A 23,527-nucleotide genomic window follows, 5' to 3' on the forward strand; every position below is an offset into this window, starting at 1 on the left:
TTTTCTATTATTACCGGTTCGTTTCATTTGTTCATTGAACATTAGGAAACAGTTTAACAACATAACTTGCATTACGTGTACTATAATTTTTTTATACCATCTGGTTGATTTTTTATAAGATGGATAATATGATAGCATTTGATCTTTTCTATCAACGCCTTTCATAAACTTGTTATATTCTACTATAACTTTTGGTTTCTGCGAAACCCGACCATGCTTATTACTAGAATTAACAAAATTTGAGTGATGCTCAGTTGAAATCATCAGTACATTTCTTTGGTCCCGATAATTGGTGACGCATACGCCACGGGCATTGTACTTCGTAAGCAGTGTACCTTTAGCGATTTTAGCCTTAGTAATACTAGGATTCCCAAACCTATTGGCTCTAAGTGTACCAGTTAGATAAGTGCATTTATCCAATAGTTTTTCCGCTAGTGACACACTATTATAAAAATTGTCAGTATAAAGGGAGTGCCCTGCATTTAGGTAATCTTCCATAAGCATCATCACTACTTTTTCAGCATGACCTTTGCCCTTAAGATCGATATCATGTGATCCACAATACATATGCATTTTCTGCGTTATGCCATTTGTATCCGTAAGTACGTACATTTTAACTCCATATTTATGCCTTTTGCTTGGAATATATTGCCTAATTCTTAAGCGACCTCGCCATTGCACTATGCTTTCGTCAATCGTTAATCTTTTAGGAGGACTTACTAAACTTTTCATAAGTGTATTAAAAAAAATAATGATTGGTTTGACGTATCTGTTAGGGTCAGTGTTACTGTATGATAAATTAGGGTCACAAAAAGTTAGATTACGAAGTATTAAGAGAAAACGGTCCCGGGACATTTTCTTTGTAAAAGGCAATTGATACATGCCATCTCTACTCCAGTAATAATTGATCCTACTCAATTGTATATGGCCCATATGAAACAGAATTGCCAAGAAAACACGGAGTTCATCAGCATTCGTATCTTTCCAATTTAAAGCTCTGCTATGGGGAAAGTTGCTCTCTAATAACATGCGTAAGGCATGAGAATTAATGCTTGTAACCATCATTGCCATAAATGTGGAGTTAAAAAATAAATTGAAAAAATCGATAGGGGACTCAGCTGGACCAATGTTGAAATGGGCTATTTTGGTAAATGGGAACGTCTGCAGGAAACCCGCTGCAGTCCATCCTTCAGGCTCAGGCAGGCAGGCTTGGTCACTCTCGTCTTGGTCAGAAAGCAATTCTTCATCTCCGTAAGAAGAAGAAGAAGTATTGCCCTCTTCTTCCCTATACATGCAAATAATTTACAACCTTGGTATATTGAAATGGGTAGAATTTAAACTAGCTATGACTGTGCTTATATTAAAGGAGGCAATAACGGAATAAGGCTTACTAAAATACAACATATAAAAACTAAGAGGGTACATGAATATTTATGTTCTAACCTAACCTAACTTTAGATATTAGTAGTATTACGGGGTATTATAAAGCGACTTTACTATTTGGACTTTACCTTTATATTTACACTTTATTTATCGCATCGTATTTTATAGTCGCTAACTTGGTTTAAAATTAGTCCACTTAGTATTTCGAACTTTAATTTTATTTTTTCATTATTTGTTTATTTATTGTCAGTTCAGATTAATTATTTTCTACTTTTAGCATTTTATATTGATTTTTACAGAACAATAATTACTATCATTAGTTTAGTATCTGTTTTTTAATTAGTGTTAGCCAAATATTTTTTTATTTGTTCGATTTAAAAATAGATTACGACCGAAATCGACCTACCGAATATGCAAAAATCATTACAATCGGATAAGCCGTTTCGGAGGAGTTTAATAAAATTACCACGTCAGTTTATAAGTTATGACACTTTAAATTTTGGCAAGACGTAATGTTAAGCTCGTCGTAATTTGTAAAGATATAGGAAAATTTACACTAAAAGAAAATAAAAGATTGTTTACATCAGACAAGAGGGAAAAAAAAATGACACTTTCCGTCCGTTCAACAACTTTATGCCAAAAATAAAGTTAATTGGTGGTTTAGTTAGAGCTAAAGCAAGAACATAAACAAACAAATTTTGCATTTATAATCTAAAGATTAAAGACCACTACACAATTGAATTTAGAATTACCCACAATGTTTTTTTTTTAATTTAGAAGTTTTTCGCTCCAACTATTGGACAGACGAAATAAAATTTCACCCACGTTTACTTTAGTACCTAGCTTTGCTTGTTCAAAAATACAAAGTATGAAGATAAATTAATCGAATTAAGTCTAAATAGGATTTTGATCCTGATTTATTTAACGGTTTATAAGTTAATTAACAAAATACAATTTCAATAGGTTTCTTAATCACATAAATTAAACAAGAAAATAAAAGAATTACGTCACACGTAAAAAAAACAATTAATAATATTCACTGAAATTACAGTAAAAATAAATTTACTCACTCAGAATCTCCATAGCTGCGAGTTGAGCGGGAACTTCGTCGGTAGACATGGTGCATGCACAACGCTCACTTCTGTACTGCGGTGAGAGCCAAAGCAAACTGATTCCGATTCCTTGTGATTCACTTAAAATTGTGAATGCGGATTGCCGACAAAGAAACATATTTTTAAATAATATGCATTTTAAATGTAATAATCCCTCCAGTAAATATACAGAACCATTGTTAAATTTACTTTTGAATTCGAAAAAATAGTAACTCATTACTGAGTAGTTTATTGGTACCGGTGGCCGCACCGATAAGGTTTATTCAAGACGATAAGAAAAAATAGGGATGCGGATGCATCGTTTTGTAATTCTGTCGGTATAATGGAATGCAAACCGATATTTATAAAATAAATTATCGACGATACCGATACCAGTGAAAATAGTGCAGGCGAACTCAGGCGTACAAATATTAAAAAAATATACAAATAGACGTCAAACTTATGTTGCGGATACCTTTATTGCAGAAAAACATTTAAGAGTATGCTAAAATATACGACGAGGATCCTATATCGATATCAATATCTATTTCGCGTCCCTATAAAATATTTTAAAACAATGCAATTATCTAGGTGGGTATTATTTAGTGATCGATGGTATTATACTATTGTTGCAAATATTTGGTCGAAAACATGTTTTTTATATGAACTTGTTAGTTATACGTGTGATGGTCGATTCTCTTGATGGCATGGGACTCATTAAGAAATCTACACTCATGTATAATGATTAGATAACTCACAAAACAACGAATTTAAAGTAGGTATATTGTCTAATATATAATAAAACGTGATTGCGTTAACGTTTAACTAATATTTAATAAAACGTACTTGCGGTAACGTATAACACACTTGTTGCGTAAAGGCCGCTCTAGCAGTATATTTAAACAACACAGCGTTTGTGTTTGCCGCACTCGCAGAGCGCCGGAAAAACACGCCCAGCGTGTTCGGCCGCATCCTTGTAGGTACATTTATTTTAACACGCCTAGCGTGTTTGAGCCGCACACGCGTTACGTAGTTTTAAAACACAAACGTTGTGTTTCAGCAGCCAACGTGTTAAAGCGTCGGACAAATAAACGCAACCCCTTATAGACTTATTAAGTGCATTCACTGTACCGGTTATTAACTTCAATGATTACAATCTTTTCTTGTTGCAACTTTGACCCAGTTCCGGCTGCGGATGCGAGCCTCTGCAGCGGAACTGGTTTACGCGCAACGAGACAGCTCGGATAAAAAACACACCTCAATTACTCGTCGCGCAACATACGCATTACACACACAACACAACAGCTTTGCACCCGGCTGTCCCTACTTTGTGGACACATTAATTTAATCCCTTGGCAGGGGATATAATTTTTGTCAGCGATTCAAATGAGGCAAAATATCAGCTGTCATTTGCAGAAGGACAGCTAGTCCAGCGTTAATAATAGTAGATAAATCAACCATCAAAACCACTTTCACTTTTTTTTTTCTTTGTCCCTTCATCAGGGGCGTAGCTGCCACCGTAACCACTGTATCAATGATACGGGGCCCGCGGGCTACAGAACGTGTGTAAGCAAAAATTAGTAAAATGTTATCCACATTGTATAAATTAATAAATAAATAAATATACTGGGACAATACACACATCGCCATCTAGCCCCAAAGTAAGCGTAGCTTGTGTTTTGTGTACTAAGATGACTGATGAATATTTTTGGGAATAATATACATAAATACTTAGAATATACATAAAACACCCAGACACTGAAAAACATTCATGTTCATCACACAAACGTTTTCCAGTAGTGGGAATCGAACCCACGGCCTTGGGCTCAGAAAGCAGGGTCGCTGCAATCTGCGCCAATCGGCCGTCACACGACCTCGTGCTTCCCGAAAAAAACATACAAAACTGTCATACGTGCTTATAGTTTTCACTTCAGAAATGACAAAAGCCAACAAAGCGGATATTTTTTTAGCGAAACGGCTCTATTCACTATTCAATAGTCACTATTGTCTATGAAAAAATTAAATCGTCTTCAGCTATTATTTCAGCGATTTTAATAAATCAATTTGCCGAAAAAAGGCAAGTATAGTGTATATTCAATTTGAATTATTTAAATAAAAAATCAATCAATATTTATTTTAATTCAATGCAAATGCAAGATTTATGTACCTCTTGTGAGAAATCTTCGCCTTTCATATTAGCCTTTGACTGCACTCACCAAGTGCCAAGATGCAGTCTACGACGGAACCTTAGTATAAGGTTTATAGTCCTAAAGGTAGTATCGTAAGGCTTATAGTGATTTGTAATCTTCTCTGCCGTTACAGCAGTTCAATTCACACGAAGGGAGCAGTAGCGTCACGCGGTCGACGAGATATCGCTGTGATAACGCCGCGACCAATGCGGTTCCTCATTACCACACACCCCGTATCAGCATAACACACAGTAGCACGAATTTCATGATGACAATAACAAATAATCTCTAAAATATTGCATTTATCTAATGATATATGAAAAAAATATTTATGAAAAACGTATTTTTATTTTTATTCGAAGTGATATTGGTATTTATTTTCAATATGCAAAATCTAGTGATCCGCCATGACACGTGAAACGCCTAATTCAAAATTATGATGTAACATACTATATATAAACATAATTTTGTACCGCTTGAACGTCGAAAATCTCTGCGTCAAATATTTTGTGATTTCAAACTATCAGTTGCTAAGTTTATTGTTATCAATTCCAAAATCATGCAGATGATATAAAATGATTTCTTCATTTTATATCATCTGCATGATTTTGGAATCCAGTTCGAGTTATAAAAAACTTAAGGATAGGCATTGTAAGAGTTATAAAAAGCCTACCCTTAATTATTTATAATTCGTACTGGAGATTTTCTTCATTTTATATCATCTGCATACCCTGTGTTTTATATCATCTCCATACCCTCTATGCACGCCACTGGTTGTAAATATATTTCAGTATCATGGCCGTCAGAGACAAATTGTGTGCTTACTGTTTGCAACTATGATTTGCAATGTACATCAACAAAACTTAAAGAAAAATGTATTCAGCAAAACTAAGATATTTTTCAACCAAACCTCATAGGCCACTTTTTCAAAATTAGTCATCATACTTTGCTATATTAACGCTGATGCTGAACATTTTAAATAAATATTGACTAATATATTATTTACTTTTCTGCTACCTACTTTATTTAAACCACGAATTATTACTTCAATTCCTAAAATATTTTTTTAACTCTCTCTGAAAGAAATCTTCCCCACACACTACATGTATAACCACTCTCATCTAGGTACCAGGAGGAGATATTAGATTTTTAATAAATATTAATGATTTTAAAGGTGGGAACACATAGATGGTACATCTACATGTGCAATCCCAGAGAAGCCTGGTGCTTTATATATATAACATGAGCGTTGGACTTTTTATACCTAAAGAAGACTTTAATGAAGATAACTTGTTGAAATTTCCATCCGCCACGCCGCATAGCGCCAGTACCTTGGAGTCAAAGAAGGAGGCATGGAAGTCGGGCGTGGTGCCGGCCACGGAGGCCAGGTGGAGCGTGGTGTTAGCGCGGTTTGTGATGGTGACTGAGCGCTCGTGAGCAGCGCCCAGTGGCACGCGTCCGAAGCATAGTGCGCGCGGCCACGCCCACACGCCTTCGACGCTCTCATCGTTAGCATCTACCGCGACCTCGGCGCCTGCCTCCTGATCCCATTCCTGGAACGCGACACGCCGTCACAAGCACATAATACTGACTATAACGAGTATAGACTGTGCTTCGGAAATAGTACTTTATTTTTATATACCTACCTGTTACTACTTGACTGCAATCTCACTTCACGTCAATCTCGCAGATATAGCTCCGATCGGTTCCTAAGCGACATACATTGCTTAGCGGCACGCCTCTGTTGGTAGGACGGTACCGAGCCACGGCCGAAGGGGTTAATTCAGAAATTATAACCAGAGAAAAATTTAAATTTTGAAATAATGTTTAAATAATGTATTAAAACACGCTTATTACAGCTTCTTTATATGCTATTTTTAATTAATTGATAAACTTCTTAAAGATAATGGTAGGTAGCTTGGAAGTCGTTGACGCCGCACTCATCTCCCGAAAAGTAGAAAAATTACTGTAAATGTTGATGTTTGAAAAGAGCAACTGGTAAGTCTCTTGCAAGCTTCTTCTCAGTAAAATCTACCCTCCGAACCGAGGTAGAGTCTCTAAACTAGCCGTACTTTTGAAATAAACAAAATTTGAATATGAATTTAAATTTATAATCTATTAATAATTATTAACAAAGTCCTCCACAACTAAAAAAAAATTATTCTTCAACAGATTTTTACTGACTAATTGGTTGTCCACTTTCACTGTTTTATACTGTTGTTTCCCCAGTGTTACTTTTAATTACTTATACTGATGTTTCCCAATTGTAGGTAAAAACACTTCAAATAAAAAAATAAACTTCAATTTATAATACTTGACGATTCTAGTAGTAGTAAAATGGCAGAAAGTTATCTATATTGCAACATTTCATATTGAAATTTGATTTTAATCATATCAGAAAGTTATGAAATGACCTATATGAAGTAGCCAGATCTGCCCCAGCATCAGTAACTATTTCGATAATAACTAGATTTTTTCAACTATGTAGTTTTAAATGTTACTGGATCTTCCTTCTTAAATATTATCTTTTTCCTGCCAGTAAAATCAAAAGTGTATAGGCATATTCATAGCTTTCAATTATACTCAGGAGTACTGTATTACATATTAAAAGCATGGTAGTAGTACTTCCCTAGACAAGCTCTGTCACAAAAGCTATACTACTACTACTACTAATGACACTTGCTCCTCTAAGCTTGCTTTGTTTTCTAAACTACTTCCTATCAACCACTGAATCAGTTGTTGATGTATTGGATATTAATAAGGTGATGCAATTGGCAATACTAAGATAAGATAGGCATGTGGAGCATAGACCTTGGCCTTTACACTAACTTGCTGGACAGTGGAACAACAACTTGACCAGACTAGGCTAGACTAGGACCAGAAGCTAGGCAAATAACACTGGAGATAGATTCTGTCTGAGAAGAAAAATTTAATTTGGCCAAACATTATAAAAATTTTGTCAAACACTATTAGTTATTTTATGTTTAAGGACTTACCTGAAATGTGATGCCTTCTATGAACGAATCATGAATTGACACACCTGCAAATAAAGATAATATATCACTTTACCACACCCACAAAACCAGAAACACATTTGCCTTTGAGCAGACATGAAAATAATAAGGTGATAACAAATGCTTATTATGCATGTTTAGGTTTCATCTCTTCAAAAGCCACTAATACAGTACCTACTAATCAATATATTATTGGTTGAGAAGAAATTTCCATGATGATAGGTAATAATGATAGGAAACACCTCAAATAAAAATTAAATTTTCTTTATTGTTTCAAAATATTCAGTTGCAAGTAACAATATCACCAAAGAAAGAAAAAATATGGATTGAATATTACAATGCATTTAAGTATGTATTCTCAAACATACAAAATGGACAGTGGCATATTGTATCACACATATACCTGATAATATATCACAAGGTTCTTTGTATGTTCACTGTAACTCTATTGACACCCTCTCATTGTCCAATGTATTGATTTTACAGGAATTATATTTTGGAAGTATTTTGAATTCCCCTGCATAGAATAGGAACGAGAATAACCGAAAATGCTGATTGTAACAGAACAGGGTAATGTGCGTGACATAACAGGATTACAATACGCGAATCAATCGTTAAAAGTGCGCGATGCAGCGGGATCAGCCCCGGGCAAGGGTGGCGGGCGCGCATCGCTACCCTGCCGACAGCCACTCTGTGCATGCATCTTCGGCTGGCGGGAACTCTCTCACATCCTCACTTACGTCGGGAATATCCGCAGTTATTACGAAAAATAAAAACGAAAAATAAGTCCGGCCCCGAACAAAAATAACACAGCGCCGCGCGACATGCCAAATACCCTCAAATCGACGCACGATATACTATTTATATTTTACATTTACTAGATAATTCTCACATTAGAACCGGACTTTATACGTAGTTCAAGTAATAATATTAAGACAGAAAAATCGATTTTACCATGGCTCTCTCCCTGCGCCGTCAGCTTAGTTTTCAGCGATAAATCCAGCAAAGTCAGTAGGAAAACGTAGCACCATAATATATTTCGAAACATTTTACAAAGATTTTAGTTATTACAACGGTTTTCACATTTCAACGCAATTATAGATATTTCGATAGCAGTCTCACTTTCCGTTCACAAAATCAGAATTGAGAATTGATCAATAAGTGCGTGCAATGCATGAGACAACTTTTGTCTGATCTGTGCCCAAGACTAAGAGGCGAGAGCGAGACCAACAATGTGAGTTGCAAAACTTACATTAGTAGGTACCTACGGTACTCGGTAGGCCTATAGAAAATATCGATGTATTAATATTATTAATAATAACTAATAAGGTTTGTTAAACATGAATAATATTATATATTAACAACCTAGTAAGAGATTGTTACTTTCATCCTTAATTTTCAATCTTTCTTTGCACGGAACCAAAGAGCATACAAAAGTTACACGCTACAGACAAAGGAAGGTAAATAAAAAGACTGGAGTCAGAGCCGTGAACTCAGCTAATGAAAACCCGCTCGCTCTGTTTTTATCTGTGCGTTTTGTTCATTTTTATTTGATGTCTTTCAAGGGAATAAATAAGAGCACGACCCCGTTGAAACTAAAACCCTGTCCTTTTTAAAAAAGAGACTCAGACATCAGTCAAAATTTCACTACTTCGGGCACTGTTAAGACGGATAATGGAGGAAAACGGTAAGTGTTATTATTCGGAATTCGGTACTTCAATTACGAATTGTTTATTTGTTCATTGAACTTACCAAAACAGTAATTTTTTTTTTCATTACCATGTTTTACACTCCAATTTCAAGGAAAGCGCCGTACTTTAAAGTACTTAGGACAGCTGTTAAACTCATACACCATCTCTTTCTATGCGGTGTCATATCGAAACGTTGAATAACTTGGGTTGTAGAGTGTTGGGCTCCGCGAATGGGCACTTCCAATAGACTCGGGCTAGGACTATGTTGTATTATTGTTTTTAAAATTATTATTCACATGAAATTCTTAAAAAGTGAAAAAATGGAGCAAGGAACGAGTAAAAGTGACATTAGGAAAATAAATTGATAAGCTGATAAAATAGTAATGAGCCTGTGTCTTTTTTATTTTCATTTACCATAACAATAATTATTGTGAAAGAGGTAATCTTGGAAAGGAGATCCATAGTACACCATGGAAGTACTCATTTAATATTTATTATCAAAATTGTTTAAAAAGTCTTCTGAGCCTTTATTGTTTTTTACTAAAAACAGATCTCTTACTTTATTCCCCTGGCTGCAAATTTGAACACAACATGAGTAATACTCTGCTTTATGCAACTCCACACATATCATGCAAATTATCCACTCTAAACCCAAATGCATTGATTTTAGGAAATTTAGACTGATATTTATTTAAGTGTTCAGAAAGCAATACAAAACAGAGTGGTTTGCTACAAAAGAATGCTACTAAGAAATCATGAAATAGCCACTGATTTAATACTTAAGTAAACACCTTTCTGTATCAATGTGCTGATTCCAATTCATTTTGGCAAAAAAAGCACTTGAATTATTTTTTCGATTTTATTTCTCTTTTACCCTGTTAGTACACATTAATTTTACGTCATTTGATTTTTTTCTGTAACATGTTATGGGAAATTTGTCCCTCTTTTATTTTCTGCAACAGCTTGTACTTCGCGAACCCTTCAGCTGTAGGCCAATAGCAATAATTTCTCTTCTATCTAAGGTAATTGAGGAAATCATCAATTCTCACTGCTCGGATATTTTGCAGAGCTTAATAGTTTTTTGTCAGTATAACCGTTGCCTAGCGGAGGCAAAAGTTAGCAACATACAGGTTCTTAGCCTGGATATCTATTGTAGTTATAATCACAAGGATCAGGATTTTAAGTAGTAGTACAGCAAGTACTATCTCCATGCTTATTTCTGCCGCAAAGCAGCATTGTTGCAATGCTGTGTTCGGTCTGAAGGGTGTGGTTGCAGGTATAATTAGAGGCTTAACACATACGTAAGGAATACAGGGCGGCATGTTGCAGGATGTGCTCCTTTCATGCCCTGTGACGTTTGGCTCTGTTCATAGGTGATAGTTTACCGGTTACCTTCAGGTGAGCCATCTGTTTGGGCCTTCAATTATTACTATGAAGACGTTAGTCAGGTAAGAATGCATCAGGGTAGAATGAAGTAGACCTCACGTTTGTTAAGTTCACAACAACAACATGTAGGTTTCTCCCTGCACGGCTAGCATAGAGGTAAAAGAAATTATATCCCCTTACGAGGGATAAAATTAACGTGTCCAAATCTCGGAAGGTGATAAAGCTGTGGAAGAAGGAAACATTTTGACCTATCCCAGCAGGGCTAGCATGGGCGGGGGACACTTCTCCACGGGGAAAGGATATAACGTTTATCCCCTCACGCATTTATATCCACCCCCCGAGCATGGGCACACGGGTGGACAATATATCCACGGTGGATATAATAGGAGAAAGACGAACCCCCGGTAAATGTCACAAATTAATTATTCTAATCTGTGCTCATGGTTTTGACAAATAAATTTTTCGTTTTCTGTTTTGTTTTAGTTGTCTAAGTTTTTTATTGTTTTTTTTATCTATAAATGTTCCTCGTCTGCGGCTGTTTGTTTATATTATTTATTCTGGATTTTTCAAAGTGGTATAAAACCTACCTTTCGAGAAAATAAAATGAGTGCTAAAAAGTCAGTCTTCTATTATAAAATGTTTGAAAAAGTGACTACCTATTGATTTAGAAGCGTACCTAATGAATGAATGTTTTACAGTGAAAGTAAACAGAGACGTTAATCATCAAGATCCAATCCTGTTTACATATCAAATTATTGATCTTGTACTATTTTATTTAAAGTTGTGCTTGCCTTTTTCTATGGCCCATTAGTTGACAAATTTGTGTTTATTCAGATCAAGAAGTAATAAAATACAATTGCAAATGTTGGTAGATTTCATGCCAACCCACAACCACCTTGCCACTGGGGAATTCACAGGAACTCTTAGGAGCCAAAAGGGCAGACTCCCAGTGGCAAATCTTAGTCATTACTGAAGGAGCATGGGCCAGACGGGACGGTCAATCAGTGGAAACAGTTAAGTCAATTTTGCGGTAAAGTAAGCAAGTGCAAAAAATTTAAATTATTTATTAGTGTTGTTGGCATCAAACAAGTCTTGCATAATTTTTCTTTTATTTGCAGACGTGGCAGGACATTAAAAAAGCTGCAACAGCACGGGGACGCAGCACCACAGGCAACATATACATGTTGCTGTAAAGTCAACCAAGTGAAGAATTTATTTATTTTCCAGAGTAGGTATAGATGGAAGAATGCAGGATGCTCATTTATCACACAAAAATAAATTAAAAAGGATGAAAAGGTTAATTTAGAAATTTTATTAATTAAAATATGTATTTATAAATCTTTCTCTTTTTTGTCGAGCAACTGTTAACAATCTTGTTTGATCCATATTTGATGTCTGATGTCGTTCTTCGCTCGTATTTACAAAATTTACTGTCATTTGCTCCATTAGAGTTCTGAAATATACAAATTATATTATGCTCAATACTGTTGACCCAAATTAGTAGGGCAAATTGTATGTGAAAATGCAGGATCAATGATTTATAAGGAACCATTATTATAAGATATAATTTTATAATATTACCAAACATTAATGTGCCCAATAATAATAAGTTATGGGAACTTAAATATTATTTAAAGTATATATTTACAATACACGCCTATAATGATGCATAATATTATAAAGTGTTATGCAGGCATATATAAGTGGAGATGCTTTTTCGGGACTGTAATGAAGCACCCAGTCAATCCCCAAGCTGCGAAATGTGTCTTTGAGGTACCTATTGGCCCTTTCCACACAGTTTCTTACTTGGCAGTGCCAGTTTGTGTACTTCTCTGCAGAACTTTTTGGTGCAGCTTCTAAATCCGGAGTCATCATCCAAGGCTCTAGAGCATAGCCTGAGTCCCCAATAAAATTCTACTTTGTTATTTAAACATGTAAATTAATTCCTACTTGTTTTTCTTTTTCAGATTTTCTCCAAGATTTTAATAAAATGTTGAATAGAAATATATGCACAATCCTACATTGTAATTTGGACGTGATGATTAACCCATGCCCATGTTAAATAATTTATCAGACATTTTTTTTTTTATTTTCTTATATTTCATTACTAAATACAGTATCTACTGCCAAGTTTTTGTACTAATTCCTCAAATAAACAATTTTATTATAATGAGACATTGTTTTTTGTATATTCATATAAATAATTTACCAGACTAGTCGTATACAACATATGCAGCAGAATCCTAGGCATGTAATTTCTAGGTAATTATGAGGAGTATAATATAATGATATAGGTAGGTGTGTAACTTTTTTGATTTGCATTGTTTCCCTTTTATACTAGTAAATGGCAACAATAAGTAAAGTTTTGAAAGTTTGCACATTTTATTTAAAACATACATAAGATGTAGTACTGTCCGATTCTACTTTCATACAGCTGTATCTTTTCATATTTTACTTTAGAGTTAATAAATATGAATTGGTCATGGACACACACCACAATCTGTAAAACATATTTTAAAATTATTAACTTACTTGATTGTTTAAGTTTTTGATAAACTCTAGATCTAAATAATTTGTCTTTACCAGTTGAACATCTATCGTGGATCTCCAGAGTCTGTTCCCGGGAATAATATCTACTTTGGCATTAGTCTAAAATGAAATGAAAAATAATTAAAGTACCTAGCATTGAATATCTTTGCTATGTACTTATACTGAAGTACTAAGTACTGACTAATAATTTTATTATTAAAGTAAGTATATCTATATTTGATGAGGGGATGTCTGCCATTGCCAGACGGGTGATCAGTCCTATGTAAGGACCATTCCACCCTATTCCCCATGTTTGAGACACAGGTTTTACTGGTGTCCCGGCAGGGTCCCCCCTGAAACCTACCAGTCTCTGTGGTGAACCTAACAATATCCCCTAAGGTGAGGTTTGCTAGGTCTTCTTCACTTATTCTATCCTTACCTTGTAGTTCCCATCTTACCAACACGTACAAGGGGCACTCGGCTATAAAGTGAAAACTAGTTATCACATCACTGCACTTTGAACAGGATGGGATTTATATTTACTAATGAGAATTATTAGGAAGTAAGTACCTATATATACTCACATACTGACAATAGCTCCAGTAATTTGGGTCAGTTATTTGCTGACTGTGGTTTGAGCAACAGCCATGGTCTTGACCTGTCCCCGCTGATAACTACCGTCCGCTAAAAGCCTTAAAGATGTGAGAACCTAGACAAAAAGTGATTAGCCATGCTTTTTTTTAAACCTATGTTCATATATAGATGATGTCTTTGCACAAGGTGATTTTAGGTACTTAATAACAACTTACTTTTATGTGCACTGGTAGTCCATCGACAGCATTTAGTGGTTAGTGCCTCTTTAAGGTCCTCGCACGAGTACAGCACATAATTTTTACCCATCCGAAACAAGTGTTGGAACTCTGCATCGGGAAATTCGAACGGATTACTGGCGTCACGTATAGATCGCCGGTGTAATTTTCGTTCAGATTTCTCCATTTCACTTGAATAATAAGAGCCCCAGAAAGCACGAGACATGTTTTTTTCGACTTTAATTCGTTAACAGGATTTTAAACCCACGTCTAAGGACAGGGATAAAATTGTCTCTTTCAAATGTCAAAAAAGGATAGTCTTTCCCCTTTCATTTCTTCCCATGCTATGGGCGGGGGATATATATCCACGAGAAATGTCAAACGGGGATAAATTTATCCTCTCCCCTGTTGCCGTGCTCTGGCAAGGGGAAAAGATAATTATATCCCTTGATAGAGGATATAATCGGGGGATATAATTTATATCTCCTGCCCGTGCTAGCCCTGCTGGGCAGAAAATGTCTCCTGCCCATGCTGGCAAAATGTCTCATGCTGGAACAACGCAAATTTGGGAAACTCAGTGGAATAGTTCTCGTATAACAACAATGCCATTTGGAGATGGCATTTGCCCCCTCCATAAGTATTCTAAAGTACAAGTATGAATATCATTAATCTGTATAACAGTGTAGTTTTGTTACATAGATTCAGCCGAGGATGATTCTCAACTGCCGCAAGGTCTTCTTATTGACGACAATGAGATGGAGGATGGGGAAGAGCAACCATTCGATATTTCACTCCCCGCGTCACACTCGGTAAGTATCTTTCTCCTTAACCTGTCGTTATTTGTATGTTCTTGGGAGCATTGGCAAGTTTCAGTGTCACCTCGACAGTTACATATCTGTTGTGATCGCCAAGCATGCATATTGTATTTATTGAGCCGCAACGTCTCGCGGCTCTGTCGAATTCGCAATGCTGTAGTGAAGCCAACTTTTGTGGGATGTGCTATTGATTATAATTTTAATATTGATAAAATTGGTGAGATTGCAGTCAAGAGCTAACTTAGAAGAGTACAAAAGAAAACTAAATAGTAATTTATGGCTGTTTGGTGAATAGGATCTGATAAAGGATCAGATCTTAAAACGTCCCTCACTATCTGTAACACAACTACTCATTGAGACCAATCTAAGAAGGTCGAACTCTAACATCCAAATTTTTATGAGCTGCACTTTATATTATTAGCTTACTATTGCTTATAGTACATTTCGTACGTACTCTACGGTGACATAACTGCAGTATGCCAAAATGTTTTAGGGTTTGAGATTTTCTGTCACAAAAATCATAGTACAAGACTAGAACTAGGAAATTATAGTCCTGCCTCCCGTGCGATGATAACTGTTCAACATTTAATGCCTTTTTGCTGCACGAGAGGAAGCAGTGGTGACAGGAGCGCTGTGGTTTCAGTACATGGGCCCAGCGCAAGCGGCAGACGGTTGCGCGCGCGCCTTTGAGCCTGGCTGGCTGGGCCGCGTGCCTGTCATAGCGCATCACGGTATCGTGTTTCCCGGCGAGACGGTACCCATTCTGTTCACGCAAGACGCGGACATGCTGTCGCACTCCGTCCACCAGGACAAGGTGTTCGGTCTGCTGTGCCCCGAGTAAGTTATTGCTTATTTCTGCCGTCAAGTAGCATTGATGCTTCAGTCTGAAGGTCGTAGTTGCCGGTGGAATTACAAGCACATGAATTTTAAAATCTACGTTTGGGTTGATGGACACATTGTAGGACGTGTTCTTTTCATGCTCTGCGAACGGTTGTTCTGTATAAAGTTTTTTTTTTTTACATAAGTTGGACCATTGGTCCTACGTTATTACAATAAAAGAAAAGTTTTACAAAGGGTATTTTTGTTTTAAATGATACGATTGTAAAATTAAACGATGCTGTTAAGGAATTGTATACAAGGAATCTATATAAAACTAACGGCATCTACTAGAAGGAGCATTGTTTCAATTGAATGAAAACATAATTATTTATTTATTTAAAAAATATAGTGTAACATCGCGAAATACAATCAATACTTCAGTAATCAGTGAGAATTGAGACTTTTCACAATTCAAATTCTCTGCTATAGAAGTTTCGTTTGGTGTGTATTGTCAGCGAGGGCGGGGTCATGGCGTCAGGCTACGGCGTGCTTTGCGAGGTGTACGAGGTGCTGCCGCCAGCCGACAATCCGGAGGGACGTGGCGACGGCTCGGCGCCGCTGGTGTCCTTCAAGGCGCGCGCTACGCACCGCTTCCGCTGCCTACAGATGCCGCGGCGTGTGGTGCCAGTGAACGCCTTTGAACGGTGGGTTACAAACTTTTGCGCGTTGAATGTCTAGGAGGTCTAGTGTTAAAAGTTGTTATATTGTACCTCATTCGTGGGCTAAGGATCTCTCCTTCCACATCACGGTCAGTTTTTATTTGGAGGCAGTCACGAGAACACACACACACACTTATATGGCCTTGGTGGTGCGATAGACAAAAACCCCTCGGGGATAGAGAGGTATAAAAAAGACTCTACCTCTTCTGACTGCTACAGCAAACTTGCCTTTTAAAAAGGCCTGTGGTTTGTCTTAAAGGAAATAAATAATAGGTCATTAAGTAAGAAACCTGTTTTATTTCTCAGTAGATATTTATCTGCACTTTATAATCTTAATACAAATGCAGGATACTGCAATTCTTTGTTCGCTATCAAACACTGAGTAGTACGAGTTGATTATAAGTCAAAGACCAAGTATGACCACAATTTAAGTTCGAGATAATCTCCCCATGAGAGTCCTTATGGCCATGAACTTACACCTCAATTACAGTGGAAGTTCTTTAGATGACGATAGTACTACGAAATTCAATCTGTGATCTTAAGATTTTAGATTAGATTTATTATTAATAAGTGTGTCACGCTTGTTGTATGCAGACTGCGCTTCATGGAGGTTCGAGTGCTAGAGGACGTGAACTTCGGCGACCCACTGCAGCAAGTGCGCCTTAATAGCCTCGACGCACAGCGCAACGATGGCTCGCGGTCAGTGCTCCGGCGTCCAGACAGTATGAATAGTACAAAACTCAAAAGTGAGGCGTTGCGGGGCACCCAGACGAACTGAAGCACTACAGTGTATAACAGACACTTCTGCCACGCTTTTGTCGAGACTAATTGAATAAATGACTGTATTGACTGTTTGTTATACCCGCGTCGACTGAACACTCATCATCAGACTTCTAGAGGTAGCCAAAATCTGTGGTTTTATACGAATTTCACGCGTTATGATTGGCACGAATATTCCATAAACACGGTCAAAAATCATGAGAAAATTTCTTTTTGGTGTCGTTTTAGTGTTTTGTGTGTAAATCCGAAATGAAATTCTGCGGAAAATAGCAATGTTAAAAACTACACAGATTTTTTTCGCAGTACTCTGGCTATCTTTTAAGGTAGACTTCGACGCTTCCTGCACGCTTCTACAATGCAGTTGACTGGGCTGTCATGTTATTATATGTTAACGATAATAACTGGGACCGAGGGCATAACGAAGGTCCAGGCATTTAGCTCGACATCAGGTGGTGATCCGAGTATCCCTAGAAAACACGAATGTGAGCGCCAATACAGTTTTCGCCTTCGGTTGAATTGTATCGGTGCCCTAATTCAAATTCAAAAATGTTTTATTCATGTAGACCTTATAACAGACACTTATGAAGCGTTCATACATTTAAAATGTTACACTAATGTTAGTGATGGTGATAGCTGCATTCATTAGCTTAAAACTAAAGCTAGGAGGGTTCCAAACGCGCCCTGGTCTAAGAAGAGCCCACAACAAAATTAGCCAGAGCTTACAACAAACTTAGCCAGCAGCGCTTCTTAGTGGATATGCTCCGAAGTTAAAGGCTGCCCTGGGTAAGGCCAACTGACGTAGCACTGTTCGGCAGGACGGCGCGGCGCCTGCGCAGCATGGATGCGATGCTGACGCCGTGGCCGCTGTTCGTGTACGAAATCTTCGACTTCCGACGCATGCGCCGCAAGATCCGCGAGTTCTTCAAGAGCATGGCGCTCGGTATGAGCTCATCTGTACTAACACCTCAACGGACGGAGCACGCTGTGACTATGTTAGCGTCTGGAATTTAATCCTCGACCTCGCAGAAAAGCTTTTAAGTTAGATTTATACGATATATTAGCGAAAGAGCAGTATGAATGGACCAATATTAGATTTCCAAATTGAATTTGGCTTCGGCAACGTCTGGTGACCATTTCTTTGCCGAAGCTATCCCTTCCAGTTATTGAGCTGTAGAGTAACGTGCTAACGAGCCTATGTACAATGTTTATTCTGCAAAAAAAAAACGTATAAGTACATTGCCGTGTGAACCAAGCACATCGTTATCATGATGATAAGCTACATCATCATCGCTTGAGCAACGTGTGGCCCAAGCTTTCGCTCGCTCGTTTCAGTCTTAGTAGATTGTAGCTCTATATTGAGATCCGGAGTTTCGCTTCAAAGTGACGCTTAGTTGTGCCGGCAGATAACATCCCCGAGGACCCGTTGGAGCTTTCGTTCTGGACCGCGTCAAACATGGCGCTGACGCCACGCGACCGACTTGCGCTCTTCGTTGTGGACGACGTTCTGTTGAGGCTACACATGGAGGTGCGGCTTATCTCGAAGGTAGGAACCAGTAATACCAAAGTTCTCTTCTTAAGACTTCTTCTATTGATTGTTTTGCCTTTAGATGTGAAAAATCAGCATATTGTACTTAGCCAATGAAACATGTATGGGAAGGTTCACATAGGCCAATATGCTTTACGTACACTTAGTACGGGCTCATTATTTTGAACATTAAGCTTAATATGCTATACTCCGCGAAAAGCAGGAGAATCTGTATGATGTAATTTATAATTTCTTCAATCGTTATACTCCACACCAAAAACATCATCGGCAATGTACCCTCTACGCACGTTTCGCTCCGAAACCGGAACATCCTCAGGAGATGTTGACTTTACAATGAATAATTGTTAAGATATTATATGATTAAATGTTAGGCACAGATTCCTGCTTTTCGCGAAGTAAATTAAGCTTAATTTTCATAACATATCATGGATTTCCGCAAAGTAACGCCGGCTTCTATCCAATATTTAAAAACGGGCTCATTATAAAATAACGAACTTACACTAATTTAGGACGAACTTCCTAGCGAAACTAAAAGGTCGTATCAAAAGGTGCATCTGCTGGAAAAGCTGCTACCTCAGCATGATACTATATGTATTTGACTACTGCAGCGCTTTTCAGGTATAGCCTTTATTGGCGTCACGGATTGACTGGAAAACGTTTAAACAGATAGAAATCGAACTTGACAACTTGTGTGCAAGCGAAAAAAAACTCCCAACTTGAGTGTAAAGGAAAAAAAATCAAAGTATACAAACAAAACAACCAACACCACATAAAAACTAAACATAAATAGATGTTAAGAACAACCAACAAGTAGTTACATCTTCACCAAATTAAAATGGGACCACCTCTGATAATGGGCTTGTTCAAAGTATAATTGGCGGAATAATCGCGTAACAAATATACACGAATAGTAAATAAATAATTTAAATCCGAAAAGTAGGTAGTCTGATATCTCAACCCAAAACTCGAAGCCATCTATTCCTAGAAACCGTCTGTATGTTGATTTTGTATCAACATACAGACGGTTGGTTGTTATCCCATAATTTGACACAAATTTTGTTTGCGCAGAAGAGCGTGCTTTGCTGCGCGGCGTGTGCCATCGAGATCACGAGGCGCGACTATATCTTCGCGATGTCCACCGAGGGAGTGCACTCAAACTACATCAACTTGAGTAAGTTCAGGTTTCCACCTAACCAGTGGCGTGCACTTCATACATGCACAAAAGCAATGCATCCCCAAATTTTTTTTTTATAACTCGTAATGGAGGAGAATTTTTCCATTTTATGCTCTAAATCAGCTTTATGCATACCCTGATCGAAAACCCTGTGCACGTCACTGCACCTAAGCAGATACAATTTTAGGTTACGAGCGGCTTAACGCAACCTTGTGATACAACCTTGCGGAAGTTCCAATCGAACACCTTGTGTACATAGAATTAAGAATATGCAGAATCCTCATTCAACTATTATTGTATGCAGTGCATTGTGTCCAAACAAAAAAAAAACATTAAAAAAGCCCAGCGCACGCCTCACCTTACACCCGCAATGGAATGTTACTAGCACAATTTTTATTTTCCTTTTTATGGTGAACGTTTGAAACATTAGATGCAAAATAATTTCCGTCAACTGCTAAGTAGTATGAAGTGACTAACGGTTTCTTCGAGAAACCATTCTAAAGTGGAGTGTTTCTTGATACTTCAACATTAGTCGTGTACACGGTTTTTTTATGGTTTTCACGCGTCATAAGCGAAGCGTTGAGGTGGGTATTACTGTCAGTTTACGCACACCGAGTGATTCTCCAACTTAAAGTGTAACTTTTTTTATTCTTTATGGCTTTTATAAGTGAACATAAATAGACAAATCTTGAGAAAAAATTACTATTTTTAACACTCATGATATTTTTAAATCTCCTTGTATTATTAAATATTTTTTTTGTTTAAATAAAACTAATTAAAAAATTGTTTAAAAAAGTTCCCGTACCTTGTGGTCACGATAACGAGCAAAATACTTCACTTATCGAGTTGTTTTTTTTTTGCGTATTCAGTATTTTGAGGAATAGAAGTCTATCACTTTTCACGGTATAATTAGATGTAGTTTAATTATTATTTACAAATTATCTCAATTTTAATAAGATTATGAGGCGTGCACTTTTGGATTTTCCATATTTAATTATATGCCCAGGGTATGCATAAAGAAGGAAGATGCCATAAAACGGAACAATCCTTGGCTTTAATTAGCTATACAAAAATTTTAGGGTATGCAGAGCTTAAAAAGAGAAACCCTTTTCCTCTTGTAAATCCGTTTTCTATTTCATAGAACTTAGTTAAGGATAATATAGATATAATAAGATTATTGTTTTATTGTATGTTGTTTTATTTCATATGCTATAATATTAAATATGTTTATTTCTTTTTTTTAAAAGATATTTATATATAAGTGTTTTATTGCTTCTTATAATCTTTTTTTTTTTTTTTGTTTTTATATATTGTGCATATATGAAGTGCACGCCACTGATGCTTGTGTATGAATGCACAAATGCTTACCGAGATACACGTGAGTCGGGGGTTGACTGCTAACGCGTAAGCATGTATTCAACAGGCGGGATTGTGCACGACATCATCACGGTGTCACGCGTTGACAACACGCGCTCAAGTGGCGCCGCGTCGGCGGAGTACTCGTGGTTCCCGGGCTACGCCTGGACCATCACCGTGTGCGAAGTCTGCCGCTCGCACGTGGGCTGGAGGTAACGTACGCGTGTTTCGCTTCCACTGCTCATTTCATTCTGAAGTTTTTTTTATCACACTAGCCCTTGACTGTAATCTCACCAGCACGGCTAGCATGGGTCGGAGACCATTATATCTCCGGGGAAAGGATATAAATTTATCTTCTCCCACAGATCTTCAACTATCTGAGCACTGGCGCACATGTGGAAATAATATCCAAATAATAAACGGGGGTAAACTTCTACTAAAGCACGGGAATATGGAATAGGAAATTTCACACCTGTATATTATTACACATTTATTATTCGAATATAATTTCGATATAATAATTTTGCGCCAATACTCTGAGAGTTTTTTTGTTTCGCACTCACTTATCCTCTCACATGGTGTCAGAGACCTTTATGCGACTTTTGATCTGAATAAGTGCCAGCTCAAGATTGTCGTGATATGGTTATGCTACATTGCTTTTTTTTTTTACTGCCTTTTAATTTCTCCTTCTACTTTCTACTTATGCGTGAGTCTAGTTAGCGAGTTAGCGCTGTCTTCAGTAGCCCTGAGTGCTCCGTCAAATGTTATATTTATGTTTATAATGTAAAATGATTTATTAAATTCAATTAAGTATCAATTATAAATGAACAAAAAATAAAAGAATTACATTTCATTCAAATTAAAGTGCAATATAATTGGTTTTTTTTAATCTCTGAGAGTTAATAAAGCTGTAAGAGAGAGAAAATTCTAATAATTGTCTCCAGCTGTGCTGGTGGTTAGCAATGATGCAGTCTAAGATGATTACGGGTTAAACTGTTAGAGGGATGTGGCAGTTATATTTAACCTATAACACTAATCGGAGTCTACGCGACAGCGCACCAGAATGCTAAATCACTGGGCGGAACGTGGTAACTAGTCACGGCCGAAGACTCTAGACCAGCCTCCTTCACCTCTTAAAACCTTGCTCATCGCTGCGCCAAAAAGTTGCGCTCTGGTAGACGCGCAGACAACAGTAGTATTTTCTGCGCAGGTTCGACGCGCAGCGCCGCAAGTTACGGCCTCAACGCTTCTATGGGCTGTGTCGCAATTACGTGTTGCCCCGCTTTGATGGCAACCTGCCCGTGCAACCACGCACGTCGTCGCGCACGCGCCGCCTAACCAGTAGGCCGCCCGACCGTGCGCAACCAGCTGGTGGTGTATGGCGATCCGAATGACAACCTTGAACTCACTCCACGGACTATAAAGATAACTAGAATAGTAAAAGGGAGATATTTTATTTAAGTTACTTGTTTGTTGGCATCCGATTTAACTGATATTTGACATACACATGTAACTTCGGGGATAAGGCGGCGTCCATAAATTACGTCAGGTGTCTTTTTAAATTGTCTGTCCCCCGTGTGAGATTTTATTTTACCCCCTCCACTATCCCCCAATCTCACGAAAAAAAAGAAAAAAAAATTGCTTCGTGCTTTTACATACAACTAGTTAAGACTAGTAATCAACATTGCTGAGAGTTTAAATTTAAGTGTGATAAAAATTTAACAAATAAATTGTGTGATATTTGCCGGACCTCCCTTCTCTCCAACGTTAGATTAGATGAGGTTTGAATCGACCCCTCCCCCCCCCCCCCCCTCTTAAACATCTCACGTATTTTATGAACGCCCCTAATGCAATATTACGGTACTGCAGAGCTGGTCTGAAAATGGCGTTGGAAGATATTGCGCTTGTGTTGCTAAGCGTTGGGCTCTTCGCTGTAGGTATTGTCGACAGACTAGTTTAATCTCGTTTTGTTGATTGATACCAGTAATGAATAGTTGGTTGACAGATGGGGATCAGGGTCTGATGGTGGAGCCGTGTGTTGATAAAATTATTTATACATCATTTATTTTCATGAAAGTGGAACTTTATGCACGTTATGCCAGTAGGGAATCAATCATTGAATTTTAAAAAAATATAAATTTTTATAAATTTTTAAATATGACCTTGAAAATGAATGGATGGAAATTCCATGTTTTTATTTAAATCTTGCTTTAGTAAGCGATAGTG

At 37.3% G+C, this 23,527-nt stretch overlaps 2 protein-coding genes across 2 annotated transcripts in view; one reads left to right on the forward strand and one right to left on the reverse strand.

Annotated features, from left to right (window-relative positions):
• The window catches only part of LOC120625407 (transmembrane protein 131), a 39,423-nt gene extending 30,526 nt beyond the window's left edge, over window positions 1–8,897 (reverse strand). Inside the window, exons 1-3 of the mRNA XM_039892463.1 lie at window positions 8,632–8,897; window positions 7,660–7,703; window positions 5,995–6,216 (exon numbers count right to left, since the gene is read on the reverse strand). Coding sequence (XP_039748397.1) covers window positions 5,995–6,216; window positions 7,660–7,703; window positions 8,632–8,725 — 360 coding nt within the window. The 5' untranslated portion in view covers window positions 8,726–8,897. The remainder of the gene's footprint in view (window positions 1–5,994; window positions 6,217–7,659; window positions 7,704–8,631) is intronic.
• A 329-nt stretch (window positions 8,898–9,226) lies between these two features.
• Window positions 9,227–23,041, forward strand: LOC120625159 (protein cereblon-like). The gene is made up of 10 exons (XM_039892128.1): window positions 9,227–9,364; window positions 14,792–14,901; window positions 15,551–15,744; window positions 16,242–16,430; window positions 17,040–17,144; window positions 18,041–18,165; window positions 18,629–18,768; window positions 19,840–19,942; window positions 21,369–21,513; window positions 22,512–23,041. Exons 1-10 carry the CDS (start codon window positions 9,352–9,354, stop codon window positions 22,693–22,695), a joined length of 1,308 nt encoding a protein of 435 aa, XP_039748062.1. The 5' UTR covers window positions 9,227–9,351; the 3' UTR covers window positions 22,696–23,041.
• The last annotated feature ends 486 nt before the right edge of the window (window positions 23,042–23,527 follow it).

This window comes from Pararge aegeria, chromosome 7 (genome assembly GCF_905163445.1).
Source record: "Pararge aegeria chromosome 7, ilParAegt1.1, whole genome shotgun sequence".
Taxonomy (NCBI): domain Eukaryota; kingdom Metazoa; phylum Arthropoda; class Insecta; order Lepidoptera; family Nymphalidae; genus Pararge; species Pararge aegeria.